Source organism: Xiphias gladius, chromosome 7 (assembly GCF_016859285.1).
Source record: "Xiphias gladius isolate SHS-SW01 ecotype Sanya breed wild chromosome 7, ASM1685928v1, whole genome shotgun sequence".
NCBI lineage: Eukaryota > Metazoa > Chordata > Actinopteri > Istiophoriformes > Xiphiidae > Xiphias > Xiphias gladius.
Window position 1 is genome coordinate 15,066,529 of NC_053406.1, and position 13,918 is coordinate 15,080,446.

General features: G+C 39.5%; 1 protein-coding gene across 1 annotated transcript in view; it reads right to left on the reverse strand.

Annotated features, from left to right (window-relative positions):
- grik4 (glutamate receptor, ionotropic, kainate 4) overlaps window positions 1-13,918 on the reverse strand; it is a 140,905-nt gene that overhangs the window by 98,660 nt on the left and 28,327 nt on the right. The window contains exons 2-3 of the mRNA XM_040131726.1: window positions 8,033-8,197; window positions 3,277-3,374 (exon numbers count right to left, since the gene is read on the reverse strand). Of these exons, the coding sequence (XP_039987660.1) occupies window positions 3,277-3,374; window positions 8,033-8,197 (263 nt within the window). The remainder of the gene's footprint in view (window positions 1-3,276; window positions 3,375-8,032; window positions 8,198-13,918) is intronic.

A 13,918-nucleotide genomic window follows, 5' to 3' on the forward strand; every position in this document is an offset into this window, starting at 1 on the left:
CTGATCTTTAACTAAAATATTTCATAAGGCAATAAATGAAAAGACTATATGATTAATATCTGATTTTAAAAAAAATGCTTTGCTTTTCTAGGGCAAGTTATCTTCCTTAGTAACGCAGTGGTTTTCGTAGATAATTGTGTTTACGTGCTGTATTACAGGATCTCCTGTACGTTAAATACAGTTACTGTGGGTAATTTATCATAATAGTACTCCATTGGTAGTTACAGCACCCCAATACTAATATAAGGCCATGCTGGCAAAGGTCAGGTGATCATCCCCTTCAGAGTAATCATGTCAACAGCAATGTGACCTTCTCTGCTCGACAGCAAACACTCTGACTCTGCTGATTTTCACACCTCAACCTGAGATCGGCGACCTAATCAGTGAAATCAGCTGGCGTAGTGTTTGGTTGGAACAAAAATCTGCACACTCTTGGGTTTTGATAGAGTGTGGTCATCCCCGGAGTTAAGACCATCGGTGTTAATCCTGATCCTCAGAAACCAAGCTGCTAGGAATACTGGTTTTCTAGTTTTCCAGCTGTGCATTCTGGGCTTTTGATTTGATGACTAGAATAAAAAAAACCAGCAGCAGGGTCCTGATGACCACAAATGAGAGCCATGGTGCTTGATTATCCCATGAATTGTTGGACAACCTAAAAATAGTTAATAATGCATTGTATATAACACAGAATGAGATAAGCGGCTCAAAGTACTCCCAAGGAACCAGGTTTTTTCCATGGGTGCATTAATCTGTTTTCTGTTGTCATGACAATTGTGTCCAAAAAATTTTTTGTGTGTATTTTTATATCAAAATGCCTCATCTCTTCCTATAAACTGACTGAATATTTTTCTTGCATCATCCTGCACTGGGGTTGGACACAAAATTGCATCTAATAATAAGATTATAAATTTTGGGGGCAACTCCAACAACTCTCTTTTTGTATAAAAGCTGGAGATCTACAAAACAAACACTAGGATCTTTAACATATGCTGGAGTGGATATAATTGTCAGATTTTTAACAACATTGCCAGCATCACTACACGCTCTCTTCACTTTGAAAGACTCAAACATTTGGTATTTTCTCCACCTATTCTTTAACTGGAGGTGAAAGAAGAACCTCTGTGGCTAATTTTTGAACTCAGAAATCAAGTTCTTCTTGAAGTTAAGCTGGGAAACGTGTCACAGCACATCAAACTATGCATTTCCTGCTAAGTAATGTCACAGAAGGAACACTTCAAACCATTTTACAATCTCAAACACATTTAACAAAGCTAAATTCTGGACACTTTAGGTGGCTCTGAAAAGTTAGAATTTTAAGAAAACATGAGTTGGAGATGTACACGACCGTGGTAAAAACTTTCACGACAGGACTCCTATAGCTAAGATCAAAATACCATTGAAAAAGGCTGAATTCAGTCTTTAACAAAACGTGGATTAGAATGAAAGAATAAGTACAGGGATAGAGCTGCATAGCCTTATCAAGTCCACCTAGAGTGGCTGGGAGGAGAGTCACCACGCGTTATATATGTATGTAGTATTTCATTGGACACTCAACTGGCATGTCAAAAGTCCTGTGCAAATGTTTCTATGAAGCTGTCACATGTGGTAACGCACTGCATATTTTCCCCTGGCACTGTAATAATTCAATACTACTGCAGCAGTACTGAATTACTAGATGTTAACCAAAGACTCAACGGAATTGAGACTACAGCACTGGTAACAGTACTGGCAAAGACCTGATGGAAATTGCTGCTTAAGCAAGTGTTAAAGGAGGAAAGGACAACAATTATTTCAATATGATGAGAGCAGATTTTATAATCTTACTGTCCGCAACAAACATGGCAATTTGGCTGAACTTCAAAGTATTCTGGTCATCCAGATTATTGCCCTACTCATACACAAGTACAATAAAGTAGCATATCACAAAATAGAGATTAAGTTTGAGACAGTGTGGGGAATAATTTGGGCAAGTATCAACTCCTTAAGAGTATTGTATGACTATACTGTATGTATCAGTTAAAAACTCAAAAACCTTCACTTTATGGGGTCTTTAATATTCATACAGTGGTATTATCACAGTCAGTTTTTCAAAGCAGTCTGCCTGCCAGTCAATGCCACCAGAAATTTTTAATAGCAGGGAGTCCTGGTCTGTCTACCACTATAACAGACTTATGTCTCATTAGAAAGATGGGCTGTACTGAACCAGAGGACATTACAGAGAATGGGGTGGTAATGGGATGTCTTTTAATAGTCATACTGATCAAATTCAAGCAGTTAAAAAGGCGGCTTCTCTGTGGACCAAATCCAATTATGGTGGGGAGCACACCAGAACACACTAGTGAAAAGCATGTGCTTGATGAAGGGAGAGAAAGCTGACAGTTGTTTTTAAAATCTGTAGTTAGTATACTGTACAGTAGATAATATAGATGTTATTAATAATATAAACAGTTTTCTACAAATAGAATAAAACAAAAAAGTATGGAATTTAGTAAATGCAACAAAGCGTGGCAGTAAAGCCATCACAGATAAAAACCGTGAATATACATTTGTTTTCTTATTTATAATTGATTTTGATCTAGTTTATGATTTTGTATAATTCAAAGGCAATCTGTCTCTAGACATCAGACAGCAACACACAGCATGTCAGAGTTCAGACAAGCCAATTAGCATCAAACTGGGATCTGTTTTGCATGCAGTCAAGCTCTTAAGCCAAATCCACTCAGTCATGTTTGAATCACGAAAAACATGTTATTCTTCACTGTTCAGATAAGAAAATATGGCTGTTGACTTGTTTTATCAAAAAAAAAAAATCAATAACATCATCATTTGTCATCATCTACTAGGTAAATATCCTGATTTCAAACACCTGACATACTGCAGAGACGGCCGGAGATGGTTGTTCTCTACCTACCTAATTTGGGGAAAAACAACAAGTTATATTTTTGTTTGTTAGCATTTGTTTCTATAAAAATGTCATAACAGGGGCTAGCAAGCCTCAGCGGGCCAAACTGCTCCAAGCTAATGAAGGGAATGAAGGAAATAAAATGTCCAGCAGTGCTTTGATTTGAGTGGGACTGGAATGTAAAGTTATGACATTGTTGAGGTATTTCATCATTTTCACTATCAAGTTGGATTTCATTCCCCCTCAATCTCCTACAAAAACCACACAGCCGCTAATGAGCATCATTGTTCGAAATTCTATATTTCTAGTGGTACTGTGAGCGGGCTGCCAAACATGGGCCCACAGCTATAGGCCAGTTGGGTGCATAAACTCACCTCCTTTTCTCCACAGATATTGCTGATGATGGAGTTGGAGGCCGGACTGGCAGAGGGGCCAAGGACTGCCACAACCCCTTTAGACATGATCTGGCACACTGAAAGAAAGCAAAGATAGGGTGCAGGGGGGAAATGAGAGAGAGAAGGGAATGGAGACAGCAAGAGACGAAACAAGTCAGTCGGTGCCATTCAGCAAAGTAAAGTACAGGATTTCTTTAAGAATCTGAGGCAAGGTATTTGAAAAAGGCCCCTTTCAGTCAGATGCTAATAGATGCACATGCTGACTATGACAACATCTAAAAAGATAGCAGCCTGAGCCAACACTTCTACTGTCTCAAGGGAACCTGGTGAAACGGTTTTCCACATTTAATATGCTGAACCTGATGCACAGAAAAAAAAAAAATCCTATAGAGTCTACCCATGAGAGTTTAATAGTTTGTAAGAGAAACTGATACTCATATAACAGACAGTTATATGAGTATCAGACAGTGACAGTGAGCAAAGCAGAGAACCAGAAATAGTGACAGGCAGTGATATCTAGAGGCTTAAAACATAAAATCTGGTATTTGAGCATTTACACATGAATGCCATAATATCCCCAAAAGTGACACACAAACCTCATCTTGTTTTCCAAGTTCTACATTTACAAGGACTGATTTAAAGGCTTTGCCTTTGGGGATGAAAACATATCTTTAGACGGAAACATTTTAGAGAATGTGAGTTTTACTCCTCCCATATGTACACAGGGCACATGTTTTAATCTCCCATACTGGAAAACAGAATGACATTTCTTGAAATTTTATAATCCTTGGCTTCTCATTAAACCTCTACAGTCAATGATGAGAGGCAGACACAAGTATTATTATTATTGGGGCAAATGCAAAGCATTAACCAGCTACGTGTGCGAAAGAGGCAAAGGGGAACTGTTGTCTGACCGGCACAGTGAATCCAGAGGCAGTGAATCAAATGATTAATAAGTAATCCCTTAGTCACCCATGGGAGCTATAAAACATGCACACGGGCACCTTACACAAACACCCACATAGACATGTATGCACAGATTTAGAGTACATATACACGCACAGGCATGCACACGCACAAACATACACACATGCACACACGAACCTGCCTGCATGGGTTCATCAAATTATAAAACTGAATGATGTGACTGCCAGCCAACATGCTCCTGGCCCCGGTGACACTTTAATTTGCATGCTTTCTGCATAGCTGGCATTGTGTGTGTGCGCGCGCGCGCGTGTGTGTGTGTGTGTGTGTGTGTGTGTACTTGTAGTTATATCTTTCTAAGGACCAGATTGAGTTATAGACCTTTGGAGTGAGGACATTTTAGGAAAGTGATGAAATTTTGGCCTTTACTCACTTTCTGACACATCCTCAAAGATGTGTGAAAGAGAATATGCATATACACTCTGTCAAAACTCTATCTCCTCACCACAGTTTATTCTTTGCCCCCTGGAAAGTGACATCAGTGTTAAGGTGTCCAGTAGTGCCATGAATTGTCAGAATAGTACTGTGCTGCTCACTGTGGTCAATTTATGGTCCGAAGGTCACGAGGTCGATTGTAGTCCATTTTCCCTGCTTGACATTAATTTTCATTGATCCAAACAAGCTATTGGAACCTTGGAACGATTAGGGTTGTAATGAGTTAGACCCAGGGGTTAAAATGGGCCAGTATGATCTGGAAAGATGTTCCAGTACATTTGATTAAAAAATAGACCTAAATAAATCTGACTGGCTGTTTCATATATAACAATGTCAAACAAGTTCATTTTTCATTTTGCAGCTTGTTGTTCCTTCCAGCTGATGCCGTTGAGATACTCACTCAACTAATTAGAAAGTAATGTCACCCCACGACCCCGCCCCCACTCACAACACACACTTTTTACATTCTCATCCATAATGGAACTGATCATTGGGCATACCGGGACAATTCCTGGTGGGCTGCTGCATTGGTGGGCTGTTAGACCGTCAAAAAATCCATTAAGCTTTTAGCGGCCCTGTAAGTCTCTTTACTGGCCCTCTCTGTGTGCCTGTCATTCGGGGTGTGCATGAGAGTGTGCTGCGTGCCACCCCCACCTCCCTAAGGCTATACTGGATTTTATGGTTCCCTCACCTGCCAAATCCCACTTTAACCCCTGGTTAGTTTTGAGAAATACTTGACAACTTTGCTGGCTACAAGAGGAAAAAAAGATAGTTAGACATGCAGCAAAAAACATGGCATACAGTAGAACCAGAAACACCAAATGACAGCCATATAACATGGATGTGTACACACACAAACACACACATGGCTGCTATCACAATCAAACTTCTCCAGCTGAAGTTAAAGGTACTTGCAAGTTGAAAAATACGTTTAGTTTCCTTTCAGATCTTAATGAATTCTATTTTTTGAGATTAAAAAATTCTTAGTTTCCTCAGGTGCACACATGGCAGCACTAAAGTAAACCATTTATATGTGTTATGTGGCTTTATATGCAGTAGATTAATTGTGAAGTGAAGTCTCGACATGTGCTCTTTTCTGCCTTTAAAAGTAACAGCCAGAACAAAGAGGCATCCATTTAGGAGCTGTATACTACACAGTTGTGAGTTGGTGTTTTAAAGGTGGGGGTGGGACTTTTCTGGGCAGGTAGCGCTCCCTCTGTGATATTTCCATCTAACTGCGGCCACTGATCCGTCCCTAATCCAATTCCTACCTCTAATTATACACATACTCACACTTTCACACACAAAATATTTGCACAAAATATACCCAATCCAGCATGCACACACCAACACGAACAGACATACACACACACACGCACGCACGCACGCACGCACGCACGCACGCACGCACGCACGCACGCACACACACACACACACACACACACACACACACACACACACACGCACGCACACACATGGGAGGAACCACATTTAGGAAGGGTTTGTAGTAAATCAGGCAGAGAAACCAATACAGTTTCTTGTTGTTGCTGTAAGTGAAGCGGTGTTCCCATGAATTACGAGGTGCAACTGAAGCTCCTGGGTTTGTGAGAGTGGGAATGTCTCGTATCGAAAATTAATCCTCACACTTCTTGTCACAGCTGCTTATATTGGTCGTTCTGCAGACATATTGTGCTGCATTGATTTTAGATCATATTAATTTAAATATTAAAACAATCTAACCAATAAATACTGAGGTGTAAGGCACCAAGTCACAAGTGTAAACTGGTACAACCATTCTTACAGCTGATAAGAAATAGATGTTCCAGTGTTGATGGAGTCACCCACAGTGATGCATGTGTCACATCTGTGTGACTAATTACTGGAAATCTCATTATGGGCCATTTTAAAAAGACCATAAGCCTTTCTGTTGAAGGTCATCTCTATTTTGACATAGTTTAAGTCCCTTTCACATTACACTGAACAGAAAATACTTTGCTCTGCCCTACCAAAGCAGAATGACTGTTGCTAATATATAAAATACAACTCAGAAAACTGGTATAAAACACCATTTGACTCCTGCAGCCATCAAAAAATGACAGCCCATTTTGCATTTCTGCACCAGGCTAGTCCGTCATCTATTTACAATAAATTGTTTGCTTCTGTTTGAACAAAATATTGATAGACCAGACATACTTAAATCTGTACTTGGGGGATGAGTGTGAAAACACTCATCCCCCAAGTACAGATTTAAGTGAAAAGAGGACAGTAAGCCTGAATTGAATGACAGGCTTTCTGATTTCAAAATGACAGACACTTTTTGCTGGTGCGATTTCTGACTGGACCCAGAAGTGCCTCACATTTATTACTTTCTCCATATTTTTCTCTGATTCAACACACACACATACATTGACCAACAGACTTGGACCCAAATGAACAAACACACATAAACACAAGTCGTCTGCTTCTTGCAGACAATGTGATTCGGTTGGATTCATCAGACTCTGACCTCGGCATGCATTGGGACAGTTTGCAGCTTAGTGTGAAGCAGCTGGGATGAGGATCAGCACCTCCAAGTCCGAGGCCATGGTTCTCTGCTGCAAAAAAGTGGGTTGCTCCCTTTGAGTTGGGAGTGAGTTACAGCCTTAAATGAAGGAATTTAAGTATCTTGAGGTCTTGTTCAGGAGTCAGGGTAAACTGGAGCGTTAGTTTGACAGGTGGATTGGTGCAAAGTCAGTTGTAATGCAGACATTTTACCGGGCCATTGTGGTGAAGAGGGAGCTGAGCTGGAAGACAAAACTTTTGATATACCAGTCGAGCTACGTTTCAACCCTCATCTGTGATCGTGACGAAAGAATAAGATTGCAAATACAAGCGGCTGAAATGGGTTTTCTCCATAAGGTGGCTGGGCTCACCCTTATAGATAGGGTAAGGAGCTCAGACATCTGGAGGGAGCTATGAGTAGAGCCGCAGCTCCTCTGTATTGAAACGAGCCAGTTAAGGTGGTTCTAGCTTCTGATCAGGATGCCTCCTGGGTGCCTTCCTTTGATGGTTTTCGGAGCACGTCCAACTGGTAGGTGGCCCCGGGGCAGACCTAGAACAAGCTGGAGAGACTACATATCTTGTCTGGTCGTGAAATACCTCAGGTTCCCCCAGGAAGAACTGGAAAGCGTTGCTGGGGAGAGGAATGTCTGGACTACCTTGTTTGACCTGCTGCCATCGCAACCCGACTATGGATATATGGCAGAAAAATGGATGGACAAATAAACGCTATCTTTTCCTGACCAATTACCTGCCATTTATTCCCTGTGTTACTTACTTGTTTCTCCCATCTCATATTCACTGTCTCTCAGCAGTTCAAATATGTCCACCTCCAGCTTGCCAGTGGTGGAGCGGTTTGTGTTCCTGTTGATGCTGTCTTTGGCCAGCGTGATGGCCAAACGCTCTCCTCTGCTGCACTCCATAGGGTCATCAAGGATGGCAGCTGAGGAGAAAGAAGGGGAAAATAGCAATGGGTCGTGATTGTGAGATAAAACACAGAGGAGATAAATAATTATCTACAGTGATAACTGCTGTATTTCAGGGCCAGGGCCGCCCATATGGGCAATGATCATTCAATCTGAGAACCTATAAAGACAGGTCTTATATTTATAGCCCTTATTTAGGTCTAAAATAAAAGTTCACTCCACTGAAAGCTGCTCTCAAAGTATATGAATTTATATACATAAATTCTTAAGTTACATTTTGTGCACACTGCTCTCCATTAGTAGCAGAGTATCGTTCTTAATAAATCCGTGCAATTTCAGGAGCAGCTTTTAGTGTGTGGAATCTACTTTTGTTCTACAAGGGTGAGTGCCATTTAATGCAATTTAATTTAAATATCTGATCTGTATGATAAAAGCTTGAAAGCTTAAAAGCTTTAAAATCTTGCTCCTCTTCTAAGACTTTCTTCAAGAACATTGCAAAAATATAAATTCATCACATAGTATATTGTCGAAGGCAGCATAAGAATTCTAAACATCTGCAGGTTGTTTAGCTTTCATAAAGGCACAGTAGAGACTTAAAACTCCAGTCACTGCAGCAGCTTGTCAAAGATGCTACACTATGTAAGTCTACTTCAAAATTAAATCATTTTTCTACAGGAGCATTAAAGAATGATGAGACAATGTGTTATACTAAGAAATGATTTATTTGCATTCTGTATGCAATAATGCATTTTTGTATTGTAGCATTATAATCAGAATAACTGATGCCTGTCTCAGATATGGCTTAGCTGAGCCAATTATAAAGAAAGTGGATGTAGATAATGCACTCCTCTCATATTTTATGCAGAAAAAAGTAATTCAATTCCACCACAATGAGACTGAAGAGATTGGTTATTAAAAGGGATTTTACTCATTCCATATCTCATGATAACTAAGGAGTGGTATATTTGTATGCATTTTCCAAGTATACTGCGGCAGTAATAAAATACATTCAGGCAGCAGGTTCAACTTCCTAACATTTGCCTTAAGACAAACTTGTTTTGCTGAGGACTGCAAACTGTAACTGTATTCTATTGTGGAGGATGTTTGATTTGAATAAGATTATTAATTTACTCTATGACCTTAACAGCATAGATGTCAACTGTCATCATGGCTGATTACCCACTATACAAAAACTCCTACCTAAAACGAATGCAGTCTAATACAATAGCCCTCCGATAAATCTTACCATCATGAGGGTTATAATTGTGTGAAAGAGCTGTTGATTCGACTGTGTTATTTTTTTGGAGGCTGCAGTTTGTGGCGCTGTTGAACTGTATTGCGTTATACAGAGAGGTGTGTCTGTTGTTTAGCCTACCCTCATTGATTTGAACAGGGTGGACAAAGTAATAGGAACACCTGTCAACATAACACAATGCAGTTCAACAGCACCACAAATAGCAGCCCGCCACAATGATCATACAGTTCAATCAACACCTCTTTAACACAGTTATAAAAAAAAGCTGAACATTAAAACCTTCATTATGGTAGGATTTATTGCAGGACTGATGTGTTAGAGTGCATTAGTTTTAGGTAGGTGTTCCTAATAAACTGACACCTGGGTGTATGTTTTTATATATACTGAATAAATGGCATATGTTGTATTTTTAATTATCAGTCTAACCATGAATTCACTTTTTCAATGAAGGTTTGATGTTTGACCCCAAAAACGCTATACTGCACCGATACTCATCTTAGCCGTAAGAAGTCAATAATATTTCCAAGATCTCTGAGGAGCTCAGCCATATCTGAAATGTAATAATTTAAACTTTTAACATCAACCACTTAATCATGTTTCAGCCCAACTACATCAGCAGGCTGCATGAAAAACCAACATTTACAAGAACTAACATAACTCAGTAAGTTTACAGTCAGGGTAGAAAGTAAAACAGTAAGATGAGCAGCAGATGTCTGAAAGCAGGCTTTGAAATTAATGTAATTATACTGGGTTATCACAAAGGTTCTTAAATTAAATAGATCATATGTACAGCTAAAGGAGAAGCAGGAGATAATAGTAACCTACCCGTAAACGTGTGAAATTAATAAGGCACAAAAAAAAAAGAATTTAGAGCAACTCAACTGAAAGGTAAATGTACTGTAGACTATTCATAAAAGGGCAAAAAGGCAGGTTGAGTGCTGTAACTTCAAGCCTAATCATAACAGAATTACAACGAGCAGCCACAACATTAAAACCGGTAACTGATTTTAATGTCGTGGCTAATTGGTGTAGATGTGCAGGGGTACATACAGAGCTGGAGCATGTGTGAAGTGACCTTTTCTCTCCTGATCACACAGTTGAATAAACAATAACTAACTCTGACTTGCAAAGATGAGACATATCCACTCATTTGATATCATCACGGGGCCGAGTCATAGCAAGGCAATATCTACAAGGCAGAGAGTAGCAGTGAAATGTCATCTGAGGTTGTACTCATCTCTTTCTGTTTGAAAAGCTGTGGACAAAGGACATATTAACTTCCTTATTTACTTAACTGACTCCGTCTTGATCATACAGCTGACAACAACATAATATGATCACAGGTATAAACTTGGATAGTTTAGCAAAATCAAAGGCACACACTCAATTAAAGCTTTATGTATAGGGATACAAGGAATATATCTCTGCGCTCAGCAGTCAACTTGAGTTGTAGTTAATGTGGTGTGTTAAGAGTGTGTTGCGTTAAGAGTCTGAAACAATCTTCTGAGGACAAGCGGGTGTGTTCAAGGTATAGTCTGAAACCTTTAGAGTATAGAAGACTGTTGTTCATGGCTTTATCTTGTATAAAAAATGTCTTAGCCATAGAGTCTAACCAAACATTTTACTACCATAAATGGTTTCAGCATTCAGAACAATCATCATTAAGCATGAATCCCACAAATTATCCAAAAAAATCACTCAAAGAATACAGAGTTGGGAAATGTAAAGCTTTAGAAAGTTTTAGAATTTTTAACAACTCAAATTTAAAAACCAGGTCCATTAGTATTCATCACTCTGCTCTCTGAACTTCTCTATGTCTGAGGACAGACACTTCAAATTCTAAGGAAAACCCTGTGATGGAGGTTTATGTCAACACAGCAGCAAGTTTACAATGAATGGTTTTACCATGATATCTTGACCAGATGGTGACTAAAGATATTAGGCCACTCCTATGTGTGATTTGATCACTGCTGTCTTACATCCAAACACAGCAGCGTTACATCCATGGAATTTGAAGCTGCTACAATCAGTACTTTGATATAAATAATAGATCAAAGCACTTCAGTGTCTTTCAGCTCATTGTTTTGGTTTTATGGTCTACAGCTTTATTGTTTTGGTTCACTCTCACCACTCTTATCACATTGCCTTCAGATGCAGCAGGCAGCTTCTTTTTAGCAAAAAGTTGTAAAAACGCTATTATATGCTACCTGTCCAACACCAAATGGTAGACAGACAAAGTTAGCTGGTGAACGTAGTGTAGCATTTAGGAGCTATAGCAGGGCTCGACAGCTCAAGCTTTTCACTTGCATTTGCAACAAGTAAAAAAAAATTCAGCCCAAGCAGCCTCTATTTTCTTGCCATGTGCTCAACCCGGACACATGGCTAGTAGAGCAAGGCTTCTTACCTTCGGAGATGATAGCGTAGCAGACCTGGTGAGGCATTTTGAGAAGCCTCTAAAATGGTAAGAATGTGTTTGGTAAGACACTGCATTGCCATTTGAGACACTTGTTGCATATGCGCTAACGCAACTTCTCTGTTCTATCCTTCAGAGCAGGGTGCAATATATCTACAATCCAGGATAAGTGGCGAGGGCTCAAAATCACAGTAAGCCACAACCTCAGGGAAAAAAACCTACACTTGCTTTTCGGAGATGCTGCTGACAAACACTTAACACTCAATGTTGGGTTGGACTGAATTAAAAAAGCTACACAAAATGTTAGGCAACCACTTAAAAAGCAATAACTTTACAACAAGATGGAGATAGACAGAGTTCTTCAGAAATTGTTTTCAGTTGGTCAAGTTGTCACACTTTACTAATATTCACTAGTATTAGCCACACCTGAGAATGTCTGCGATGTTCGGAGTGTGAAAGTACAAAACATCTTAAGCAAGTGTAAAAACTTTTGTGCGTGATCTTTAGGAAATTTAATCTAATTCTGACATTTCTATATATATTTTCAAAAGTTATGCTTCATAAGGCACAAAAAATGTAGATGGAAACATCTCTTAGTCGAAAGAACTACTTTATTAAATGTTTTGTGTCTGCTGTCACAAACAGTATAGTGTTTGCTATCACATCTGTCTTCACTTCACTGCCTTTCTATACTCTAACTTTCAGCATAAGTCTTCCCTGATTTTTAAAATGTCTTTCATAACTTTTGTGTTGGCATGTTGTGTTTTTTGATTTAGTCACGTTTTATCTCCTTTTCTCTCATTCATTTCACGTGTGACAATTTTCCTTGACAAAAATACAAATGTCAATAAAATGCAGTGAATAACCATAAGTTAAATGCCTTATTGCACGGTGAAAATCTAACCACATAAGTATGTGTACGCCTACACCAGTGAAGGAAACTTATAATTCTGACATATCTTGCACTCACAGGAGTTGACACTCAGGAGTGGTCAATACATGACAGCTGGCAAACAAGCAAGGCTGTTTCCACACAGGGAAAACATGAGCTCAGCCTTGATACATCGAAGCCAATCAATAAGTAGCCCGGAGGTACGCTGAGGCTCAGTGAAAAGTAGGTATGAAATGAGAATTTCTGGGAGATAAAGGTGCGTAGCACAGGAAGGTGATCTCGTGAGGTCTTTCAGCATCTCTCACAGATATGATCCTGTTGTAAACGTATTAACCCCTGGCTTTTAATCATAACAACTCTGTAACATTGAAGACCAACAGCAGAAAAACCATTTTGCACAAACTATATAAACTCTGCTAACCTTGTCATTCTCAATAATAGTCCTGTCTACAAGATTGAGAGCCCTTTTAACACAGACCAATGCAGTTTTGTCACCTTTGTTTGAAACACCACAAACACAACTATGCACCTCTTGTTGCAGATGCACATATACACTCATAGTGTACACACACATAGACATGCTGCTATCAAAGTTTCTGTCACTTTGACTCTGGAATTTAGAGCCGTGAATTATTTTTCCTGAACATGTCATTTAAATGGAAGCAGCAACACATTTACAAATTTAAAACGTCACTTACTGCAGTTTCCTATCCTTCTCTCTGCCTAATCCTTCTAAACAGACAAACCGCGAGAGACAGAGAGGTCTGTGAAGTGTGTGTTTTGGGAGAGAACTGAATAACTGCTGCTAAATATAATCCAGAATCAAGGCATATGGACCGCAACCTGTGTAAGGTGTCCAGCTATGTGAAAATTAGTAACAGAGCCCTTGTAGTACACAAGAGGAAGGTCCAAAGACAGGCTTGCGTTGCTTGCTTTTTGTAATGCAAGCATACAGAAGCTTGAGGTGTCTCTGGAAAGTGGCAGTCAAGGGTAAAAAACTCATTATCCTTTTGAAAGATCTGCTGGCTTCTCTATTAGCTCAATGGCTGCATCTCCCTTTCCCTCAGACCAAGTGCTAAATGCAGTTCAAATGAACTAGCTCTTCGCCTACTGTAAGAGGTAATTAATGTTAATGTGTTCTCCAACTCCTGGGCTTTGATTGGGGGAAAAGCCATTAC